Source organism: Fukomys damarensis, unplaced genomic scaffold (genome assembly GCF_012274545.1).
Source record: "Fukomys damarensis isolate Sample0158 unplaced genomic scaffold, DMR_v1.0_HiC HiC_scaffold_28, whole genome shotgun sequence".
Classification (NCBI taxonomy): domain Eukaryota; kingdom Metazoa; phylum Chordata; class Mammalia; order Rodentia; family Bathyergidae; genus Fukomys; species Fukomys damarensis.
Genome location: NW_022900940.1, coordinates 42237333 through 42262356, shown reverse-complemented (window position 1 = coordinate 42262356; position 25024 = coordinate 42237333). Strand labels below are relative to the sequence as shown.

Below are 25024 nucleotides of genomic sequence, written 5' to 3'. Positions count from 1 at the left end.
TTTTTTTTTTTTTTTTTTTTGAGTGGTGATCTTATGGGCCTTGAACTCCTAGGCTAGTGATGGCGAACTTCTTATCGCTTTCAATGATACAAATAGGCACTGTAGGTTCACCACCACTGTCCTAGGCTCAAGGAATCCCTTTTGTGGCCTCCTGAGTAGCTAGAACTACAGATACATGCCCCTGCACCCAGCTGATAAAAGTAATAAAAAACAATTTAAATTGCCTTTCATGTTAAAAGTCAAATGTCATTGCTCTCAACTCACAGGACTCTGCCCCTGCGAACACTGGCACGTGGCACAGGTGTGTGCCACCTCTCTCAGACCAGAGCAATCACTCAGGAGGTTCACTTTATGAACGACCACAGGCTTTCCTCAAGTGCTTCGGCTGGCACTGTGACATACCTGGTCTTGTTTCCCCCAGATGATAAGTGTTGGGACCTTGATCTTGTCCATGTTCTGATGCAGACTGTATCTAGACTTCTCACTGATGATTTCCAGAAACACTGCAGAAAAGGAAAACACAGTGAGTGTACGTGGGATTATGCCCTTGGGCACAAGGGATGAGTGGAGACACAGTCAAGTCCAGGGCACCACAGCCGTTCTTTGGCAGCTCAGGAAACATCCAAGTTGCAGAGGTTTCAGAAAGAAAAGACAGCCATAAAGCTTCACTAGTACCAAGCTGCAAGCTGAAAGCAGGGCTACTTACACTTCCGGTAGAAATTGTTATGAGGGATTCGGACATCGACAAGGCCTTGCAGGATCTGAGGATGAACAACCCAAAGTCAGAAAGCAAGCGAAGACGCATTTCCTCAGGTCCCTCACGGTCAGGAACAGCAGAGGACAAGAGGATCTAGCCATTTCTGTATTTGCCAAGGGCCAGTCCTGTAAACTTTCAGGCTGTTTTAATCAATGTATAATTGGGAGGTAGGCTCCTAAAAAGCCTTTTTTTAAAAAACTGGGGGAGGAATATGGGTAGAGGAACGGGGAAATCAGAGGACCCCTGCAGCATGTAAAAAGGCACCTGAGATGGCTTCATAACTACTTTATCTTGAGAAATTCTCTGCTTGGCTTTAAACACAATCAAGATAAACATAACATGAAAGAATTATTCACTGATATCCAAATGTAGAACAAATGTTCCTGATTGAACAGTTGGGGATGAGTGGCGTTTATCAGACAATGAAGAAAAAACTGCTGAGAAAATTCTGGGGAGGGTCCTATTGTGCTTTGTTTTGGTTTGGGTTTTTTGAGACAGGGCTGCCCAGGCTGGCTTCAAGTTCTCTATCCTGCCTCAGCCTCCCCAGCACTGGGGATTACAGGTGTGTGCCACCACGGCTGGCTGCCACAGTGCTTTACTTCTTGTTTTCTATCATCTCTGCCTTCCCTCCTGAGGGCTGCTGAAGGCTCCAGCCTAGACCTGGGGTACCAACTCAGAGAGGTGTCTTTTACATGTTCCTCCTGCCTCAGAACTCTTAAATAGAGTGTAGAGATCACATGAGCAGCTGTCACTCCCCATACCCACCTGGGAATCGCTCTAAGCCCTGCAGTGCCCTCAGTCCGGAGCCCTGCAGTGCCCTCTATCCGGAGCTCTGTGCACTAACAAGTTGGGAACACTCACCGCGCCGCTTTGGACTAAACCAACCCTCTGGCGCGTGCCTAGAGTCGGCCTGGTTCTCAAAGTGGAAGCACAGAAGTGAGACCAGTGACATTTGCTGAGCAGTGTGTGCTCAGCATCAGTCGTACCATGTACGTGTCCACACTGCTTCCATCCACCTTGGCCTCTGCCTGAGGGATGTTGTACGCCTGTTCATCCTGCCTCCCTGACTCATGTACGCATGTGTCTATTCCTCCTGTGTTCCCCAGTCCACCTGCCCTCCTCCCATCCACTCATCCTCTCCTGCAGCCCTACATCATCTGTGCACGTACACGCATCAGTTCCTGCATCCATGTTTCCGGTATCTACCCACCCACCCGTTCTCCACCCTGAGTCATCAAGGCATTCTGTTGTCCATCAAATGAGATCTGGGACTTCCTTCATGCAAACACTGGGTTAAAATGGGGGGCAGAACAGCCAATTAGGGCAAAGTCCCTGATCTTACAGAGCTTACAGGCCAGACCACAAATCATAGCCACCGTGCAAGATGGGCTAAGTGTCGGATGCTTCTGTTCTCCTGGGAAGAAAAGGCTTTTGGAGTTGCCATTTACTTTCTTTCAGTGCTTTCCTATGCCTGACTACTCAACTTGAGAGTCTTGAAACACTGCTCACATGACTCTGGACGAGATCAGGATTTCAGGGATAGGACGTACCACAGGAACAGATTCTGAGTGTTTCCTCAGAGACGAGCCATGCCTCGTTACTGAGTCGTGTCTACAATGCCTGAATAGAACTCATTCTCCCAACCCCTGGGAAGACCCACCCTTCCATGAAGTAGGCAGGTCTGGTGCCTGCATCAGAAGGAAATAATTTGGTGTCATGAGGCCTTAGCCATGGACTTTGCTTTCTTGGTCCTGTCTTGGTCAGTTTCCTCATTGGTGGAACACAATACCTGACACCCATGACTCAAAGGAAGACGGCTTTATTTTGGCTCATGGTTACAGACCATGGTTGGTCAACTCCAGGACAGTAAAAGCATGGCAGAGGGGCAAGGCGGAGGGAACTGTTCATGTCATGGTGGCCCGGAAGCAGAGAGTAAAGGGAGCAGCCGGGAAGGGACGCACACCCTTTCAGGTCATGCCCATGGTGACCTGCCCCTTCCTTGCCTGTCCCTACCTCCCAACACCCAGTAAGCCACATTGCTCCATGACTCCATCGCTTTCCAAAAGCCCTGCCGATGAGCACATAAGGCCTTTGGGGGGACATTCTCCACCTGAACCACAGCTTTTCGCTAAATGACCTTATTTATTCCATCTTCCCACTGGCTTCAGGCCAGACTTCCCTCAGTGCCACTTATACACACAACCGCCCACTTGATGCCTTCATTTAACACATCCAAAATGAAGCTCTTACATATCCCTGAAGCCTGCCCACCTCTCCTTCCCCTGCCCAGAGAATGCTACCTTTGTCTACTTGGTACTCAAGGACTGCCAGCCTCTAGTGATTCCTCACTTCCCCAGCCCCGGCTTCATCTCCCAGTGAGTCCGGTCCATTCTTCCTCCTGACGCATCTTAGCCCTCTTATCTCCACTGCTACCACAACAGTCCACACCACCACCACTGTCTCCAAGCCACAGTAGCCCCTGGATCTCTCTGCTCCCATTTGTGCTCCCCTACAATCCTGCAGAGGTCTCCTCTTGTCCTTAGAAAAGCACTGGGCTCCTCCCATAACCTGTAAGGTGCTCTAGGACTAGTCCAGCGCCTTCAGATGGGTCTGGGGGGCTGAGGTCATACTGTGTTCATCGTCATACTCAGGGTCACTCGCCTCTCACTAGTGTCTCAGAAGCACATTGTTGTTCAGGGCCTGCATTGTGTGGATGATGCCAGCTCCTTAATGGCTGATAGAACACGTGTTTGCACAAATATTAAGAAATATAGCCCCCACAGATAAAAGCCCTTGGGGTTCCTCAGTTTTTATGGTGTGAAGGGCTGCCCCCCATTTTGGTACTAGGGGTTGAACTCAGGGCTGTGACAATAAGCAACATCCCAGCACCTTTTTTTCTGAAACATTCTAAGTTGCCAGGCTGGGCTTGAACGAGCAGTCCTCCTGCCTGAGCCTCCTACAGTGCTGAGTTATGGGCAGGCGCCACCGTGCCCAGCTGAGACTTTTTAAACTGGCAATGTGATTTAGCCTGGCTCTCTCCCTCACTCTCCAGGCTTCTGGCACCTGGCCTCCTTCCACTGTCTCAAACTTGTGTACATTTTTTCACCTCTGCACATACTGTCTCCTCAGACAGGCTTACCAAAGCTACACCTGGCTCCCTGTTTTCAACCACTGTCATCTTCATTTCCTCTCAAAAACTCATTTCAATCGGTAATTTTTTGTTTACTTGCTAATTGACCGCACTAGACTGATCTGCCCAGGGACCTTCTCTGTCCTCCTTATTTACAACTATGTCCAGCCTGACATATCTCAGGCACTCTACAGGTATTTGTGAAATGAATAAATGGAAGAGGCCAGGCAGGGTGCCACACACCTGTAATACCAGCACTTGGGAGGCTGAGGCAGGAGGATCACTGGTTTGAGGCCAGCCTGGGCTACATAGTGAGTTTAAGGCCAGTCTGAACTGCATGACAAGACCCTGTCTCAAAAAATAAATGAAAATAAATGGAAGAGGACAGATGGGGCTGATGGTAGGTGCAGGAGGGAAGGCACGAGGAGCAGAGGATGTGTGTGGCTCCTGGGATGAGTTACCTGCTGGGGCACTTTGAAGCGGACATAGGAGCAGAGCTGGAGCATTTCGCTCATCTCTTCCGGGGTGGATGGGATCAAGGGAATCTTCTGCACGGCTTCTGGTTCCTGCAGCTCTTTAAGCCGCTGTACAAACTGATTGTCAGTTGAATACTGAAGGCCTGTGCGGTTCAAACCAAAACAGTTTGACAGTACATCTATCTTTGTAACAACCCCATTTTATTTATGTAGGGAACTTCCAGTAACAGCCCAAAGCTAATGCATTTCAGGTTTCTTTCACCAGATTTCTTTTTAATCGGTACTTCTCTCTTTGCTCAAAGTCAAAACCATGCTTAGAGAAACAGAAAAAAAGAATCCTTCAAGATACATATTTTCGGGCCAGGCATGGTGGCACACGTCTATAATCCCAGCACTCGGGAGGCTGAGGCAGGAGGATTGCTGTGTCTTTGATACCAGCCTGGGCTACATAGTGAGTTCCAGGTCAGTCTCAACTACATAGTGAGACACTATCTCAAAAAAAAAGTATGTTTGGGTGGAGGATTTAGCTCAGTGGTTCCACTGCCTGCCTTGCAAACGCAAGGACCCAAGTTCAATCCCTGGTACCCCAAAATTTAAAAAAAAGTATTTTCATTCTGGTTACTCACACTGTGGCCTGTGACTAGGAGCACTGGAAGCCCACAAGAATCCTCCCTCAGCTTCCCAGAGTGTTATGATTACAGGTGCACACCACCATGCCCAGCTTTCTTATGGTCACTATAGAAGCCAAACCCATATAAAGACCTTAACTCCTGAGAGCGCAATTCGTGTTGGACTTAACCCTAACTTAATATCACGAAATGCTTATGGGCGTCAAAGCACTATGCACATTTTAACCACCCACCTCAGATTCTTTGTGGAATCTTAAATCAGTCTGGTAATGATTCTGCGTATCAACTATTATTTGGTTAGCGGTGTCACTAAAACGTCACATATCCTAAAGTTCACATCAAAAGAGGATGTTAAGAGACGGTCACAGCGGACACTGGCCACCTGTGTCTTCGAGGTTCACACCCCACGCCCCGTCACTCTCGGGGCTGCCTCGCCTCCTCACTCACCAGCGGGGCACACCAGACTCAGGCTGGACACATCCGACGGGTAGTAAGCAGCGTACACTCCAGCCACGTGGCCACCCATGGAGGTGCCCACCAGGTGAAAGGGTTTTTTGTTCAGCTTAAGGCATTCTACAAACTAGGAAGGGAAACGAAAGCAGCGTGGTTATCAGTGAGACAGCGGCAAATGCTGGGTGATCTCCTGGTAGAGAACCCTGTAGAGGACAGTCCGGCCGTGGACAGTGGACAACGCCGTGGACAAGGAGGGCCTGAGACTCTGCGGGCCCCATTACTGAAGTAAAGCCTCTGGTGAGTACACACTTCCCTTTACTTGGCACAAGTGACTGAGGGGACATGCAAACATAAAGCCAGTACGGATTCCCCTAATCCACAAATCAGGACGGTGCAGAGTAACTGTTTTCGGCCTTATGGCTGTATTTCTCAGTCAGGACCACTCACTTCTGCTGTCGTGCCACAAAACAACACCTAGGGGAATGACCGGGTCTGTGTTCCACTAAATAGTTAACAGGAATAGCAGGAGGCCAAAAAGCCCAAGGGCCACAGTTGGGTGAGCAGGAGCCCTCCTCTACAGCCCGTCCTGTCCAACACCACCCACTCTTCTATCCAGCGTCTAAAGAAGTTTTATCTGCCTATTATGTACAAGAAGTGAGGGTCAGCTGCTAAGGACACAGCAAAAGGCCAAAGAAATAAGGTTCCTGACTTTACTAAAATATATGGGTCAGTGGAAATGGCAGACATTAAATAAATCTCATCTGGGAAAGATACCTAATGTTAACCTGAAATTAAGAGCTGCTGAATTCTGAAATGTCTCCTGTGCTCCCATGACCTTGAAGCCCAGCTAGAGAGGGCCAGAGACAGATGCTGAAATATGTCAAAATGCAAAGCACACTCTCCCTAACCAGGCAGAGGCACCAGCAGCTGGCAAGAGAAAAATAGATCTCTGAAGAGGGAACAGCCTTGAGGAGTTCTGAACTCCTTTCTCAAGGAGCCAGGAAAATGCCTAGATTGCGTTTCTTCACAAGCAAGTGCAGGGGGCTGGGAGGAGCGCAGTCTGTAGTTCGCTGTGGCCCTAGAGCTGATGTCAGGCGGCGTCGGGCTGCCACGTCACGTGGAGCACTGTGGACAGATGTGCGGCAGGCTGGTCACGAGTCAGGGTGGGATGCTCCTGCCTGCCCGCCGGCCTTGGACATATACTGATGGACAAGACCCAGGGAGGGAAATTATGGAGGATCTTCCCGCTTACCTGATGGATCCTCTTGACCTGTCCATCGATGGACAGGTCATCCAGGGAGGAACGGGTGGTGCCCTCGTGTCCTGGCATGTCTACACAGACCAAGTGCAGGTTCTTAGGGAGGAACTGAGGACACACACACCGAGAGTCAGTATTTGGTGTGCAAAAGCTATGTGCCCACTTTTCTGGCAAGGGTGGCCCCCACTCCCCAAGTGACCTGGAAAGCCATCCCTGTATGGTTCTGGGCCTCCCACTGTTTACCCAGTTAATGTGAATAAGCACTACCATTTTCCTTATGGGGTGCAGAGAGCCCCAAAGACTAATACACAGATGAATAGGGGCTCAGCAAATGGCTGGAAAGGCGGCACAAGTGTAGGCTAGCAGGCTTACTTCTCTTGCTTTCTTTCCTTTTTTCCCCCTCTTGCTCTTTATCAGTGCTTGGCAGGTAATAGCTCTTTTCCCTCTCCCTTCCTCTTCCATAAGGCAGCTGACTCGGAACTAGAAGGATGGTCCCATGGCCCTGGCCAGCTTCAGAGCCAACAAGAAAAATGCTTCCCCAAAACCATGTCTTGTTCCATTTTGTTTTGTTTTTTGAGACAGGGTTTCACTATACAGTTCAGGCTGGTCTTGAACCCACTCTATGGCACAGGTTGGCCTTGAACTGTTTGCCTCAGCCTCCCAAGTGCTGGGATTACAGGTGTGCGCCACCGTGCCTGGCTTCACCAAAACTATGTCTGATCACCCTATGCTGGTTTCTACTTTTCTTTCTTTTTCTAATTCTTTAATGATTTTTATCCTAAAGCACCTTGTACCATTTAGAGATTACCACTTTTAACTTGGGAACTGAAAAACATCAGTAGTAACAAGTAAATATCAATCATAGAGAAGGTGAGATGCGAACAGAAAGTGAGGAATTTGTAAAGGCGTGAAGATGAATGTCCTCATAGCAGCATTTGGAAATACAAACACAGGTAACTGCAGCGTGTGTGTAAGTGTTTTCCTCTGGGTGCAGAAAATACTCAGCAGCCCACAGGTATGGTCAAGGATGTCCCTTCCAAAACTTCTGCCAGCCCCAGGCTTCACTAGCTGGTCATTCTTACCAAGTACAGCAAGCAAACCAGGGCAAAAGTAACTTGGACAATTATTTCAGAAAGCTGCCAGATCAAGACTGTTTCTCTAAATGGCTAAGCAGAAAACAGTCAGGTGTAGTGGCACAAGCCTACAATCCAAGCGCTCTGGGAGGCTGAGGTAGAAGAATGGCAAGTTTGATCCCAGCCTGGACAACTTGGTGACTTGGAGAGACCCTGCTTCAAAATAAAACAAGTCTGAAAAAGGGCTAGAGACGTAGCTCAGTGGGAAGGCTCTGGTTCAGTCCCTAGCACGTGGCAGGGGACATAGGGCAGGGGTGAGCAGAAGTACAAGAAGGGGGAAAGGGGAAGGAGTAAAAAAGGCTGTGGGGAGAGAGAGAAGAAACCTGGAGTATAAAAGAACAAAAGGATGTGAAAAGCCCAGCCATGATGACTGTGGCAATTCTGAGATGAAGCTGTGGCAAAAAAGAAACCTCCACTAAAACAAGGTGAAAAGATTTCTAAGGCGTGGATTTTACAGATAACATTCAACTCAGTCAACTCTGACGAGATCATCTGAATAAACGACTGTACTGTGTTCGTTTTCAGACTGAACTTGCACTGTGGCTCTGGGTTCCCCCTGCTTTCCGCTGTTGCTGGGCATCTCATGCACACGGAAGCCTGTCCGGCTAAGGGAGACTGGGAACTGTACCTTGACCACACTGAGCCACATGTCCTTGTGTGCAGAGAAGCCGTGGAGCATGAGGATGGAGGGCCTGTGCCCTGGCCGGCCCCGGAAGGAGTAACAGAACTGATAGTCTTCGTGGCGCACATAGCGGACTTGCATGCCCAACGTCCTCCGCCAGTACCTGGGGGAAATAAAGGCAAGACAAAAGCAGCACGCCCTTGGTAAGTGGCTTTGAGGGACTGGTCCTCTCTAGATGTCCCACTTGGTGGTGAGTCAAACACTTTTCACAGCTCTTGGCCTCTGGGATTCCCGCAGGTCTTCACTTTCCGGGAGCATTAAGAAGGGAAAGAAATGTTTTGTTCTTTTCTTTTTTGGTAGCACTGAGAACTGAACGCAGGGTCTTGGCAATGAGCTACATCCTCAGTCTTTTAAAAATCTTAAACAGTCACTAAGTTGCTAAATGGCCTGTGTTGGTCTTGAACTTGCAATCTTCCTGCCTCTGCTTCCCAGAATGCTATGATTACAGGAATGCACCATCACGCCTAGCTAGGAGTGTTTTCTTAAGTATGTCTCTAGCAACCTTGTGTTAATATATAATTCTAGACACTCTGAGAGTGTTAACTTCTTTCTTAAGAACCTTGTGTACCCGTCCTCTGGCTTTTATTCCTTACAACATATGGTAGCTGCTTGAGAGCTCAGCTTCTGCTGGTTACGTAAGACTTGGCAGTGCTGCAGTTTGGCCCCATATTGATTTCAATGTGAAACTTCTATCAAACTGAAGAGGCCAGGGATTTAGCGCAGTGGTACTATGCCTGCCTCATAAACGCAAGGTCCTGAGTTCGATACCGGTACCAAAAAAAATAACTGAACTCAGCCGAGGATGGTGGCATGCGCCTATAATCCCAGTACTCAGGAGGCTGAGGCAGGAGGATTGCGGCAAGTTCAAGGTTAACCTGGGCTACACAGTGAGTTCAGGGCCACCTTGAACTACAACAGGAGACTCTGCCTAAAACAAACAAGCAAGCAAACAAACAAACTTAACTCTGTTCATGAAGAATCTCCCCAAAATGAAGGATAATTCAGAGACTCACTTTGGGATATATTTTACACTAAAGAAGTAGCCAAATCTTGTAAAAGCAGATAACCTACACCAAATGATTTCAACCAATTGTATAAACTAAGGGAAGAAGGAGGTAAGGATATATATTCACATTTACCTGTATCTGCACACAAAAAATGTGGGAGAACACAAGACAGTAATAAGTATTTGAGTAGAGGTGGAGAACAGTGTAAGGGGCAGAGAGAGAAGAGACATGGGAGAGATATTCTGTGTTCTTTTTGATACTTTTTCAATCACTTCTTTGCCATTTCAAAATATTAAAAATAGAACTGTCTAGTTCAAAAGCTCACCAAATGAGGAAGCAAACATTTCAAAATTCTAAGTCATAGGATCACAACGTGAAGCTTGTTCTTTCACTCAGATTCAGCTTGTTCATTTACTGACTATGTGATCTTGCGCCTCAACTCCCTCATGGATGATACAGAGAAGAGTTGTACTCCACTAAGAACAAACACAGCAAAGACTAAAAGGACAATCCACATACAAATATTGGGTAGGTAGTAAATGGCAGACAGTACTGCTACATAAAAACAATTCTATCTTTGTAGTATATCATTTGCCAAAATTCAAGGGAAAATTTAGGAGAATATTTGCAGTAAATATGACAGCCATACTTGATATCTTTATCTTTGCTTTTTCCTCCCCCTTCTTTCTTCTTTGTGGTGCGAGCAATCAAACCCAGAGCATTCTGCATGATTGGCTAGTGCTCTACCACTACGCTAAGCCTTACCCTAGCCAAAGACCGATATCTTTAAAGTGTGAAAAAGATCACAAGGCCAGGGATGTAGCTCAGGGGCACCGCACCTGCCTGGTCCCAAGTTCAATCCCAGCACGGAAAAAATAAATTAAATTAAAAAGTTCACAGGGACAGGGATTTAGCTCAGTGGTTCCACTGCCCGCTTCACAAGCGTAAGGTCCCAAGTTCGATCCCCGATACTGGAAGGAAAAAGAAGTTCACAAATGGATATGGATATGACCTATGCTAAAAACACTGGGAGCCCTGCAGTTTAATACTAGGAAAAATAAACGGAAGAGATATTAATGATGAACAAATATAGGAAACACGAACAAATTAATAATTAAAGATATAATTATCACACCAAGATATACCCTTTTATGTACTTCCAAATTCGAAAAAATTTCTTAGACCAATATAATGTTGAACCTTTATATGAAGCAACCTGGTAGTAATGATCAAGAGTCAGGGCCAAGGATTTGGCTCAGTGGTTCCACCGCCTACCTCGCAAGCACAAGGACCCAAGTTCAATTCCCCATAGCAAAAAAAAAAAAAAAAGATCAAGTCTTTAAAATCCTAATGGGCTCGGAACACAGCACTTGCCTATATGTGTGAGGCCCTCAGGGGCACTTCAGGAAATTAAACCAAAAAAAATCTTATGCTCTTTGGCCTAGTAATTATTCTTCTATGAATAATTTGTCGCAGAAAACTTGAGAAAACAAATTTTAAGATACCCAGAGCAGTGTTGTTTAAATTAGAAAAAAAACAAATAATGTATTAAACTTAGTGACCATTAATTAAAAATGTGTAACATAAATCACAATATATCCAGACACGTGTTATTTTACTGTTGAAGAGGTTTTCAAAGAATATTCAGTAACATGGAAAAATATTAATGATGTGATGTCAAATGAAAAAACAGGACCCAAGTCTTTCATACTACTGATTCCAATTGTACTAAAACATTTTTAAATGCACACAGAAGAGACGGGTGAAAAGCAGCAGAATGAGGCGAGGCGTTGAAGAAAATGATTCAAGCGGTTATGGGCAATTTGCATTTTCTTTGTGTTACCCTTTTGTCATCTTCAAATTCTCTACACCTCTCACAGAGCACACAGTATGAGGTCACAGAGGAGCTGAAAGACCTCGTGGAAAAGGTGGGAGCTAAGCTGTTATGGACACCCAGAAGGTAGCAGTGGGAAACCATGGGGAAGGTGAACCAGGAGGTAGAAGCAGCAGAGCAAGGGCCTGGGGGACCACAGGTGTGAGCTGAACCCAGAGTGAAGGGAGACAGGCTGGGAAGTCAGCCAGAGTGCCAGGCTGAGGAGCTGAGGACTTCGTCACCAGGCAGGGCTACCCAGTACTTTCATTTAATTGGTGTATTCACTGGAAACCTCTGCTTACAGCTCTGAACCAATGAGATGGGGGATGGCAAATACCTCAAATGATCCCTTCAGTGAACAACTGGGAAGAAGACTTGATGCTACAGGCCCAGCTGAAACACTGTAAAAGAAGACCCATGGCCCAGATGGAAAAAACCAGAATGCAACTTCTCCAGGTTAAACACAATCTCTAACTCAGTCAGAGAGTAGCCCTACTGGCAACCTTACAGACAGAAAAGTCAGAATTAAGGTGAGATAAATCAGTGCCTCAGGAGCAAGATCTTTTACAAACAGTACAAAAGTCAAATGCTCCTATTTCAGGACAGAAGTCACTGAGGGCTCTATTGACCTAAATTGAGAACTCCTAAAGAAGGAACTTCTCCAGTGCCCAGAGTCGTTGTTCTACAAGTTTTCCTTCCAGTTAAAGGAAAACTCTGAAGAAAGTACTTGCAGATTTTTTTTTTTAGTAGTGGTAAAATAAACATGGTATAAAATGTACTCTTAATGTATAATTCAGGGGCCTACCTGTAGCTTGCTGGCAGAATTCAGTTCCTTGCGGCTGTAGGACTGAGGTTCCTGTGCCCATGCCAACTGGTGGTTGAGGACTATCTGCTTCCTAAAAGCCACCTGCGTTCCACACCCACCTCCCCTCACCAAAGTCAAAGGAGCAACAGCACCGAGTCCTCCCTGTGCTCTGCACATCTCTGCTTTTAAAGGTCATGGTGGTCACAGGAGACCCACCAGATAATTGCCCTGTTTTAAAGTCCACTGCATAAAAATAACACATTACTGTAGGTAGCGCTGCTGATAAAATGATGAAATGCTGTGTTATCGCAATCATAGGTGTAGGAATTAGGGAGGGGTGTCTTCAAGGAGCCAGTTTAGTAACTCTGCCTACCAAAGGTGTCGAAAGGTTTTCTCCAGATGGCTATCTAGTTAACACAGAGTACTTTCAGAAATCAAGAGACTATCTATCTATATGCTTCTATTATCAGATTCTCTAGTTCTGCTGGCCTAGTTGTCTTCCTCACTGCCAATTTCACACTGACTTGACTTTTGTAATATTGTAATTAGTCTCAATAGCTGGAAATATAAATCATCTTTGCTCTCCTGGGAAATTGTCTTAATTGGTCCTCTGCTTTTTCTTATAAATTTCAGAATCAGCTTATTAAATTCTATCAAAAGGCTGGGTACAGTGTGGCACATACCTGTGGCCCCAACCACTCCAGAGGCTGAGGCAGAAGGACTGCAATTTTGAGTCATCTTGGGCAACTTAGCAAGAACCTGTCTCAAAAGTTTTAAAAAAGATTTTCTTTCTCATTTTTGAGACAGGGTCTCTCTCTTGAGAGTCCAGGCTGGCCTTGAACTCACTATGTGACCCAGGCTGGCTTTGAACTGGTGGCAATCCTCCCGGTGGTAGGGTTATAGGCATGTGCCATCACATCCAGTTTTCAAACAGAAAAATTAAAAGAGACTGGGGATGTGGTTCAGTGATGATCACCCCTACATTCAGCAGCCAGTGCTGCAAACAAACAAGAAAAAAATTGTATAAAAAAGAAACATGTTATAATATGCAGATGACTGCAGGGAGGTCTGGTATCTGTATAGCAATGTCTTCCAACTGGCAAATATTATATTCCACTAATTCAGTCCTTTATAATTTCCCCCATAAATACTTTGTAGTTTTCCGTGCAGAGTTTAATTTTTTTTTTTTTTTTTTTTTTTTTTTGATACCAGGGATTGAACTTGGGCCCTTGCACTTGAGAAGCAGGAGATGAAATCACTGAGCCAAATCCCCAGCCCTCGATATTATTCTTTATAATATTATGAGTTCATTTATAATTATCGATGCCATGGTAAAAAACACCATCGAACTTTTCATTTTTCATGTGTTGCTGGAAATATAACCAGTTTTTGGTAACTGATCTTGTATTAATCAATCTAGCCAAATTTACTTATTAATTCTAACAAATTATTTGTAGGTTCTTTCAGATGGTCTATGTGCACAACAATCCTGTCATCTGCAAACAATGCTAATTTTATTTCTTCATTTCTAAGTCATATCCCTTTTACTCTTAAAATTATTTACTACACTGTTTTATCCTGATTTCACTACTGAGTTTCTTCGTAAAACAAAAGACTTGGAAAATCTCACTCTTTTCCATCATATTAACAGGCTCAGTATTTTCCTCACAGAATGAAAATCGGAACTACTGCCAACAGTGAGGAAGCCTCTCATCCAGTCACAGCATCCCCCACTGTGCCTCTGCTGACTCACAGGGAGGCATCTGGTACCTCCTACAAGAGCAAGCACTGTCTGATCGCCAGGGAAATGGGCTGGCCATGCTCCAGGGACACCCAGACCCAGAGAGAGCTACTCTGGGGACTGGCTGTAGCTTGAGGACCCCAGGGTTCAGCCCTCAAGGAGTTGGGAAGAGTTCAAGGGAGCCAGGAGTGCACAGTGAGGGCTGCACCCAGCCCTTATGCTTTTTCAATAGGGCAGCAGGGGCAGGGTGAGCAGGGTGGGCAGGGCTACCTCTCCTGCCTGCAGTTCCTGTTTGCCTGGCCATCCTTAAAATTAACCTGATGTACCTAGTTTTGTAAGCTGATCCCACTGCTGGCCAGAAAGCTTTCAGGGTACCTGTGAATAAGGGAGATAAGTGACTCACGGTAAAGCTGTTCATCCTATGAGTACTGTGTAAATGTTACTTGCAGTGAGGTGACTCAAAGGAAACTAGCTATGCTTTTCTGTGAGGTAGAGGGAGCAACTCAGGATTTCTGACAGCTTCTTCAAAGGCACTCTGGGTGCTACTATATAGTCATAATTATCGATGCTACTACTATAGTCATAATCCCGCATGTTACAGTGCCACCTGGCATGATCTGAAGGGGTTTCTAGGACTTCCATCCTGGGGTTCTCTTCTTGGCCTGTGTGTCTAAGTTCACAAAAACATTGTGTCTATCTTCCAGCCGCCACTCTGAGCTGGGTGGTCAGCCTGGGAAGGCTTTAAGATCATAGGCACTGAGCTGGGCCACGGTGCTGGGACAGTGCCATTGAAGTAGGAATACACCTCTGGCCTCCCCAGATAGGGGCCACCGAGGAGGCAGGCCCAGAACTCCTGTGACCAGTGCTGCAGCGGTGATGGCACATATGCAGCTGGAGCTTGGCTTCCTCAGTGAAGGGGGTCCTGGGTGACCCTCCGAAGGGTCACCATCCCACCCACCCTGAGAGGGACGAAAGAGTGAAAGGCGAAAGTCACTTCTGTTCTGTTAGCTTCTTTTCAAGGACCAGAGCCCATCGGGTTCGTGACAACCTCTAGAAGCACAAGCCGCCTAAAGAAGGGTGGTAAGGGGCACCTTGGCAGGCCTGTGGGCTCCTCCTGGGTGCAGCAATGCCTGCTAACTCCTCCAGTTCTGGTCACATCTCCCTGGGCTCCCTACAGAGCAGCCAGGTCTGTTGCAGTATTCTCCTCACCACAGGGTGGCAGGGGTGACTTTCTGTAGTAAGTGAACTGTGTGGAAAGTCAGGGAGGCGCAGGAGGAGAAAGCACTACGGGGAGGAGGGCTCTGTGCAGGGCGCTGTGCCTTCCTGCGCTCTACACTCGGCACCAAGGAGAACTCGGACTCAGGCCTTCTGGAGCAACAGTATCTAGGCTAGAATACACTGGACTCTTTAATGTCATTGTGCCTAAGTTCAGTTATTTATATTAACTTACTATGCATGGCCCATATGGCAACCTTTCCACTTATGGCAGTGGAATTTTATATCATCTTTCTTTTAAATAAATAGATTGGGCCGGGGATTTAGCTCAGTGGTGCTGCCACCTGCCTCACCAGCGCAAGGTCGTGAGTTCAATCCCCGGTACAAAAAATAAATAAATAAATAAATTAATTAATTAATTTAAGGTTTCAAGAGAAGAGACTTACTCTAAGGAAAATATAAAAGTCCAGGTAGTATGCAGATAAAACAAGAATGACGGTGATACAAGGACAGATACTTTGGAAACTTTTTTTATCGCTTTACTAAGTAATAGTTCTAGAGCATCTCAAAAAGCATGCTACACATGTCCTACACCAATGCTTCTGGTGTTTCCAATTTATTTTTCATTGGACTCACTATGTAGCCCACGCTGGCCTCAAACTCAAGCAAACTTCCTACCGCAGCCACCTGAGGACTGGGATTACAGGTGTGTGCCCTTCTGCCCAGCTCAACTTTTCTGTTCTTCTTCAAAAATACAAATACATGTATTTTTTATCAATATCAACTTTTCTTTATGTTTGAAATATTTCATAATAAAATTTCAAAATATTTGTCAACAAAAAATAGGACAAGCACCGTTGACAATATTATCACACTCTTGAAAATATCAGTTACATAATTAACTTACCAGTAGTAGATTCTTATCAGTGCTGAAGGCCACAGGAGAAAGGAGGCTACGAAGGCCAAGATGGGGATGGCCAGTGTCCCGCCAGCGATCACAAACATGTTCACCACATCAAGGTCCATCTGTGCGTTAGAATGGCTGACGCCTGAGGGGGCCGGAGAGAGACGGTATCAATGCTGTCTCCTCAGACAGGTGAAGAAGGAGAGGGGAAGAGAGGATGAACAGATCAGGAGGGAGCAGCAGCACGCGCCTCAGGAACTAAACGGCCCCATGAGTCAAGGTAACGGGGATCCTTTGGAGGTCGTGGAGTTGAAAAGACAACACTACAACTACAAGGCACACGTTGGCGTAACTGGGGAAACCTGCGTGCAGACCGTGCTGGGTAACTCTTCCGTCACCAGCGCCAAGGGTGATGATGACACGTGGCTGTTCTCAGGAGACGGCGCAGAAGTGCAGAGGTATCCACTGTACAGACGCAGACGTACCCACGACTCACCTTCAGAGGTTCAGGAGAGAAAAGGCGACGGGCACATGTGTGTTGGGAGGAAGAAACAAGGCAACTACGGTGAAAGGTCAAGCACTAGTGATTCCAGGGGCAGGGTATATGGTACGATTCCTCTACTTCCTACAGGTTTTTAATTTTTAAAAGAGGACAGAAAACCCTAAAGGAATAAATGAAAAAATACACAGGAACACACATGAAAGCTTGTATCTCAGAGTATCACTGGATGGATATACAAGACACTTGTAATAATGGTTACACCTGAGGCAGGGAACTAGCGGGCTTGGGGTCAGAGACGGGCAAGAGATTTGCCTTTCACTTTTTAAATGTTTTGAATTATTTATCATGTATAATTTAAAAATAAATAATATACAATAAGCAGCTGGGAGGAAACGAGCTTGTTTCTCTTTCTAGAATTAGTGTCTTAAGGGTAGGGACAATCATGGTTCTCTCTCGTGTACGTGACTGCATTTCACAGAACAAGACACACACACGTGACACATGGATCGATGAAAAGCAGTGACAGTAGCTCAGTGGTGGTACATTTTTCCTGTAGTGTGCAAGTCCCCCCGTTCCATTCCTAGCCTGCCAGCCAAAACATCAAGTTACAAAATGGGCTCGATTCTGTTGAATTGTCTGAGGGGGAAACCATTCCCAAGGATGCTATCAGAGACCTGACATTTTTCCTCTTTCAGTAACCACAAAACTCCCCCGAGGAGTCACCTGTGAAATGCTGGGCACAATGTACACTGCTAACAGCTTCACCATCAGGGTGGCAAACACACTACCACGTGAAGGGAATGTGTACAGATCTGAGCATCGTGGACCTCACATGAACTGACGAACACGGGGACCGTCAGCTTCAAAGAACTTCCGCGTCACCTTAAGTCCTTAAGGAGTGTGAAGGGCCATGGAGAATTCTGAATTCTGAGCTGCAGGAAGTTAATTAGATGATGATGCCTTGGAACAAAAATGAGAACATTTTATGCCCAAAGCCATCCACAGCACAAGCTCTGGCACTGGAGATGGCAGCCCTGAAATGAAGGTATGACCACAAAACAGTGAATGCCCCACTTTGTGGGTGCCTGCTGTGGACGTATTCAGTTTTGAGGAAAGTTCCATCGGGTTCCATTCTATAGTTAACAGCAGAATAAAGTCTCTTTTACACATGATCAATTTAGCAAGTTGGACTTGCTACAGAGAACCCACACATTCTTGCTGATGAGGTCAAGTAGAGCTAAGCTGTCACTGAAAAAACTGAAATGCTTTCCGATCACAATGTTTTCTAAATAGATAACGAGTGGAATTATTCCAAACTCTGCAACATCCTTCACTCTAAAAAAAGACTTGACTCAGCTTCCCTTTAAAAAGGCAGCTTGTCAGCCCTGCTGCTTACTAACAGAATATTCTATGTGCCCACAGACGAGGCTGGGGTTAGAAAGACCGAAGCCCTATGAACCAGGAACCATCAGCGACCAAAGTGAGAAGGGTTGTAACATGCACTGTCCCAAGGTACAGGTTCCATGGAACTGAGAGCTTGCCAGATGACTTTCATGAGCAAGTAAACATTAAGTAATGCTTCAGGGACCTAGAGTCGGCAAGTACTGACTGCACTCTCTTCAGTTTCAGTCCTGCTCAGATCAGAGAGCAGCTCTCAGACAGGCCCGGTGGCACACGCCTATAATCCTAGCGTTCTGGGAGGCTGAGGCAGGAGGAAGGCAAGTTTGGGCCTAGCCTGGGCAAGTTAATGACTCTGCAAGATCCTGTCTTAAAATTAAAAATGAAAAAGGGCTGAGGATGTAGTCTAATGTGAAGGCCCCAGATTCAATCCCCAGCACCCCGCATCCACACACACGAGTAACCCTCACGATGACTGTCTTAAGCAGCTCTCTTAGGGCCTTCGGGAGGGATCAGGTTATTAGTAATACTGTTCCTTTTCATTTATTTTATGGATGCCTTCAAATTATGTAGGGATGTGAATTAATTCAGAGTAAGTTTAAGCAAAAAGGAATTAAAGAAAAGTGCTAAGAGGTGACACATGGACCCAAAAAGCAGGGAGACACGGTGTGTGGCTGGCTGCCACTGAGAGGCGATTCAAGGGACTGGAGGGCACGGGGCTGGGGCCATGCCAGGTAGCCTGCTGTCTTCTGCCTGGCTTTTGCACACATCAGCCATGTGAGCTTGGTCTCCTCACCCATTAAATAAAAACATTCACGTCTTCTGTTCTCTACTACTCTGTCTTTTCTGAAATTATGCCAGACACTTACAGTAGGTTCTGGCTTGCCCTTCCAAGAATCTTGTCCTCTGTTATGTTTTCCCAGTAGCTAAAACAGTACCTATCAAATATCTGGTGCTTCCAGGTATAACAATTCCCAACTTGAAACTATACTACAATGCCACTGTGATAAAAACAGCATGGTACTGGCAAAGACATAGGCCTGAGGATCAGTGGAACAGACTGGAAGACATAAAAACAAACCCAGATGTACTCAGCTACCTCATCTTTGACAAAGGAGCTGACCATCCTCAGTGGAGGAAAGATAGCCTCTTTAATAAATGGTGTTGGAAAAACTGGATGTCAACCTGCCACAGATTAAAATTAGACCCTTATCTTTCGCCATGCACTAAATTAAAATCCAAATGGATTAAAGATCTAAATATTAAAACAGAAACATTAAACTTGCTGGAAGGTAAGTTAGGCAGAACTCTGGAAGACATTGGTATAGGAAAAGACTTTATGAACAAATCTTCAGTAGCACGGGAACTAGCAGAAAGAATCAACAACTGGGATCTCATCTTACTAAAAAGCTTCTGTACTTCAAAAGAAACCATTAGCAGAACTAAGAGACAATCTACAATGTGGGAAAAAATTTTTACCAGCTGTACCTCAGACAAAGGACTATTATCAAGGATATATAAAGAACTCAAAACAATCAGTCCCCCCAAATATAAAGACCCGATCCAAAAATGGGCATCCGAAATGAACAGACATTTCTCATACAAAGAAGTGAAAGCAGCAAGAAAATATATGAAAAAATGTTCCACATCACTGGTCATTCGAGAGATGCAGATGAAAACAACACTGAGATTCCACCTCACCCCACAAAGAATGGCTGCTATCAAGAAATCACACAATAACAAATGTTGGCGGGGTTGTGGGGAGAAAGGAACCCTCCTCCATTGTTGGTGGGAGTGCAGACTAGTGCAACCACTATGGAAATCAATATGGAGATACCTCAAAGAGCTTGGACTGGAGGTTCCATTTGACCCAGCCATCCCTCTGTTGGGTATCTTTCCAAGAGAACTAAAAGAATCATATCACAGAGAAGTATGTGCACCCATGTTTATAGCGGCACAGTTTGTAATAGCTAAATCTTGGAAACAACCTATTTGCCCATCCGTTGGAAACTGGATAAAGAAGTTGTGGTTTTTCTATAAAATGGAATATTACTCAGCCATAAAGAGCGAGAAAATAGATTCATTCATAGGAAAATGGATACATATTGAAGATATACTCCTAAGTGAAATAAATAAGGCACATATGTGTAAATACCAAATACTTTCCCTGGTGTGAATAATCTGCAATAATACATAAGATCCTAATAAGATTACTGACATTTAGAAATAGGAAGAAAGGAGCTAAAGGCGTAGGGAAGGTGGGATGGGTAGCGGAAGGGTAAAAAGGGAAAAGAAAAAAATGTGAGATAATGAAAAGATGAAATTAAAGTGTTTGTAGATGGGGAGGGGAGGAGGGGGTGAAGGGAGGGCAGGGGTAAGGGGAAAAACTGAGAATCGAGACTTGTCATGTAGAGGTACAAGATCCCAACAATGAATGTAACTGTACTGTATCCCTAAAATGTACCAAAATACTCAATTAAAGCTGAAAAAAAAAACAAAACAAATATCTGGTGCTTAATAACACTCACTGCTTACTTAGCAAACTGGAAAAAAAACAAAACAAAAAAACCACTCTTGGGGCCAGGGATGTAGCTCAGTGGCACAGCACCTGCCTAGCAAATGTGAGGTCCTGAGTTTGGTTCCGAGTACCAAGAAAACCCAAAAAACAAAAAACAAAAAAACACTCTTTTTATTACAGCTGTGCTGCGGCACAGTGTGAAGCACAGCAATGTCAGGGAGGGACTGACCACAACGGCACCACACCACATGCCCAGACGGAGACGCCTCGGCCTCCTCTGCCACCTGTTGACACCCAAGCTGCACAGCAGGGAGAGGACTTTGTTGCTGAATGCAGGGACAAAGATTCCTTGGATAAAGAGTATTATGTCATCTGATCCCGATAAACAGTGCAGTTTAGTCTGGGGTTAGGAGTCAGAATGTTTCACAGTTCTCTTTTAATGTCCCTGCTGACCGAGTTCCAATCTTGAGTTTTCAGAGTACAAAGCAAAAGTCCAAGAATAAACAGAATGTAGAACACAATCAGAAAACACTGCCTTTCACTAGCCTAGAGCCCATCCAATCTGACAAGCTGGAGTCCTGCTCCCTCCAGAATAATGTTGACACAGAAGCAATCACAGAAACTATAATGACCATGGCCATCACCACACACAGCCAAAGACCAAGAGTGATCATTTCCACACCAGCATGCCAGGCCCTGCATGGGTTTGCACACATCCTTCTGTTTGATCTCTCACAGTACTGGGAGTGGGACACATTTCTCCTGTTTTGAAATGCAAAAACCGAGGCTTTAGAAGTTACAAATGTCCCCAAGTTAATGACCCACATTTCCACACAAACCTGTAGGTAGATCTGTGTTCATGCTACATTTGCCTTTGTGATGTTTTTCTCTGACAGATACTTATTATATATTATTTATGCATAAGGCGCAGGGGTCTATTTGCTCATGGACAGGTTCTAGACTTCTTCAAAACCGTTTCAGCAGCAAGTAACACATTAACAACCTTACGAGTCACCAGTTGGCTTACTCCTCATTCCTGTCGGTGTGCTATTATAACTATACAGGACTGCTGATAAGTTTTTCTTTTTTTGTGCGCAAACAAAAATTCTCTCCCTTGAAAAACTAAAGCCATTTAATTTCGTTGGAGCCAGCTATTCCCGCTTCTAGGGATGTCCCTGAAAGATGATTTAGAGACATATTACAGTGATGACTGCACACCCACGTTTCTAGAGGCATAATTCATAATAGCCAAATCCTGGAAGCAGCCTACGTGTCCACCAACAGATTAATGAATAGAGAAAGTGTGGCAGGTGGACACTGCTGTGCCATAGAGAAAGATAAACGTGAGTGATGTGTAGGAAAATGGATGCACCTTGAAACCATAATGTTAACTGAAATAAGTCAGACACACAAACTTAAATATTACACGGTTTCTCTTACACGAGAAACCCGAAATATAAATAAAGATCAAAATAAAAGAGATAATAGGAAGTAGGGAGACAGGTCTTTCTCAGATGGAAAGAGGATCAAGGGAAGGAGGGAGATGGGAAGGAAAGAGGATGAAAGAAAAAGGAATTAAGATGTGTTATGATGTTTAATCTCCAGTACTTAAAAAAGTCAAATGTGTAAAGAGAGATCTACAATGTAATGTTTTTGGTTCCTCTGTAGAAATATCAGATGGCTGAAGGTAAAGAAAAAAAGATGTTATATACATGTACAAACTCCATACAAGGAATGTAATCATCATGTACTTCAAACATGGACTGTGAAAAAATTTTAAAAGTTCTCTCTACAGTGTTTCCTCAGAAAGATGCTATGTTCCTGAAATCTAAGTGTAATGCCCTACTTAATGGCTTCCTGGAAAAAGTAACTAGTTCCTCAAAACCACTATGTAATTAAAGAGCAACAGCAAAAACAAAGCAAAAACAAAAACAAAGAACATGCAACAAGGTGAAGATTCTCTTGTGTGGAATCCCCATGACCAATAGGACAGAATAACTTGAGAAATGGGCTGTTCTAATTCCTTATCATCTCTGTCTGTGTCATCACAAGGGACAAGTTACACGGAAATTTCCAAACAAGCAGTTAAGGCTGCTCGGTAATCACTGCCAATGTGACAAAGCCTCCAGGGTTGCTGTCCAGAGATGCTCACCTCTGACTTCTTCGTGGCCTTCTGGTTTCAATGCTCCTCTGGCTGAGCCTGTTCTTCCTCTGCAAGTTGCAGCTCCAGCAGCCCTGCCAGTGAAGTGAGCCATGGCTGAACATACCTGGCCAGGGACGATGATGCCCTCAACCTCTCTCCGATGTTCTCATGATGCTCTCCACCCCACCCACACATTCCCACAATCCTATTCTCTTCTTGTTTCCATCCTGCACCACTCCCACTTGCAGGGAATTAAAAAACCAACACACCTGGTAGGACCTTTCCAGACTTTTCCGAATGTGGGACCCTATACTGCCTCAGAGGCGTCTCTCCCTACTTCTCCTGATTCAGAGTTGTGCCAACGGCACTCCTGTCAACCTGGCCTCCCAGGTGCCAATGCATTTTCCGGTCTTTCCCCCCTCTCCACTCCAGTTACACAGTGGTGGAAAAGTACCAGTCCCCAAATCAACTTGTCTGTGTCTAGACAAACAAATTAATTTGAAGTAAACAAAATCCAAATTTCAATTCTTAGTTACTCAGCTACATTTCAAATGTTTTACATCCGCTTGCAGACAGGAGCTACCATAGTGGGCAACCTAGCACTGGGGATTTATACCTAAGACCTCTTGCAAGCAATCGCTGAGGCCAGGTTGGGTCAACACTTACTAGGAATGTTGCCTGGGAAGAAAAGTCCCATCAGGAGTAAGACTTTCTATCAGGCATACAGAGCACCATCTGGACTTCCTCTGCAGCACACAAGGGCTGGCCCTCATTTCCCTGTTTCTGTTTCCACAAAGGCTTCTCTTTCATACACTGCATCTCTCACCACCAGCTCTAGGAGCAATCATTCCTCTTTATTCCAGGTCCAATGTTCAGCAGATAAAATGTGAACCATCCCACGTGACCCCACTCATCTTCCCAGGACAGATTTCCCTGACTGCCTGCACCCCACTACCCAGTCCCCGCCCCATGCCAGCCCTGTCCTCCCTCCCACTGCTCCCCTCCGGTGGCAAGCCATGCCGTCCTAGCTTCCTGATGAACTCCTCTGCCTCCCCAGATCACCGTATCTCCAGGCTCCCTTCGCATCGGAGCCCTGCTCCTGGCACAGTCTGTAAGAACTGTTCCAGAGGAGTTGGGGGTATACAGTAGTTTAAAAACCTGCAGGCCCCTGCCTTCTCCAGTAGTCCTAGTGACCAGGGAATTGCCCACCCGGTGGACCGCAGAGGGTATCAGGAGCTCATCCAGGCAGCAGCCCCAGGCTCCAGCGTGCCTGGCTTTGTTGGGGTAATCTGCAGTGTTATAAACCCATACTTACTCGTCAAGGAGCACAGCCTTCTTTCTCAACTGCTCCTGGCTCTGACAGGAACTGAAAATGAGATTCTAGAACAGAAATGAAATGACAAAGCATTAATTCATCTGCAGGAATGTGAATGAAGTGCTAACAGCCAGCCAAACCGCTGTGCATGGAACAGAGCACCCTCCTTAGCACACGGCAGCATGCATCCTGAGGCTCTACAGTCGGCTTCTGGCCCAGGCCACCTCCCCAATCGGGCAAAAGTGCACAGAGGGCAGGGCATCTCCGATAGTGAGTCGGAGTCAGGAAGGGACACAGGAGGTCAAAAGAAGATGAGAGATCGAGCACAGAACAGACAGTGCAACAAGGGTGGGGGGCAGCTGTGCTCCGAGGGGCTTAACAAGGACGCTCAAATAAAGGCACAGGGTGCTCCTTCTCCACTGGACGGGGGCTTTCCTGGTGCTGTATTCTGGAAGGAAGGGGAGAAGGCCACCAACCAACAGGCCAAGGAGGACAATGCTGCTCAGTAGTGAGCAGAGAACGGGGCTGCACGCTCACAATCAAGGCTGGGCAGAAGCAGAAAGGAAGCAGCAGGGGCTCCGAGCAGGAGCGTCAGGAGACAGGCAAGGGAAGCACAGCACAGAAGTCCAGACCTGGTAAGGCAGATCAGTGCAAAGCATGAGAAACAGAACCATGCAAGGTCCGGAACAAACCGGAAGAACTATTTTAAAATATCTCCAAGGGAAAGGCCTTTCTCAGAAAGATATAAAAACAGAAGGCATAACAAAACATCATTATTACAAAAGTAACAATGACTGCATACATTTGTCTTTTAAACATTTACTTGGAGGACCAGCATGAGCTCAGGGGCTTTAATCCCCAGCACCCCTGTCACACACACACACTAAAGCCAAATATATCAGAGCCACAGGACTTGTCTCCTTAATGTACGAAAGGTTCCTACAATTCAAGAACCAAACCCAGCAGACAAATAAGCAAATGCTCTGAATAGATAATAGCAGAGGTCTGGGGATTCAGCTCGGTGGTTCCAACGCCTGCTTTGCAAGTGCAAGGTCCCAGGTTTGATCGCCAGTACCAAAAAAAAA

At 45.7% G+C, this 25024-nt stretch overlaps 2 protein-coding genes across 4 annotated transcripts in view; both read right to left on the bottom strand.

Annotated features, from left to right (window-relative positions):
• Positions 1–22710, bottom strand: part of Abhd6 (abhydrolase domain containing 6, acylglycerol lipase) — a 30668-nt gene extending 7958 nt beyond the window's left edge. The window contains exons 1-8 of one of the 3 annotated variants that reach the window (XM_010643118.2): positions 22634–22710; positions 16067–16208; positions 8465–8621; positions 6698–6811; positions 5440–5572; positions 4349–4506; positions 707–761; positions 403–503 (exon numbers count right to left, since the gene is read on the bottom strand). In XM_010643118.2, the coding sequence (XP_010641420.1) occupies positions 403–503; positions 707–761; positions 4349–4506; positions 5440–5572; positions 6698–6811; positions 8465–8621; positions 16067–16185 (837 nt within the window). In that variant the 5' untranslated portion in view covers positions 16186–16208; positions 22634–22710. Of the gene's footprint in view, positions 1–402; positions 504–706; positions 762–4348; positions 4507–5439; positions 5573–6697; positions 6812–8464; positions 8622–16066; positions 16209–16416; positions 16511–22633 lie in introns of those variants that run through there. The other 2 variants (XM_010643120.1, XM_010643119.2) reach the window with 2 other exon arrangements.
• Positions 22711–23951: 1241 nt separating this feature from the next.
• Mettl6 (methyltransferase like 6) overlaps positions 23952–25024 on the bottom strand; it is a 64112-nt gene continuing 63039 nt past the window's right edge. The window contains exon 10 of the mRNA XM_010643121.3: positions 23952–24004. The gene's annotated coding sequence lies outside the window, so the exon portion shown is untranslated. The remainder of the gene's footprint in view (positions 24005–25024) is intronic.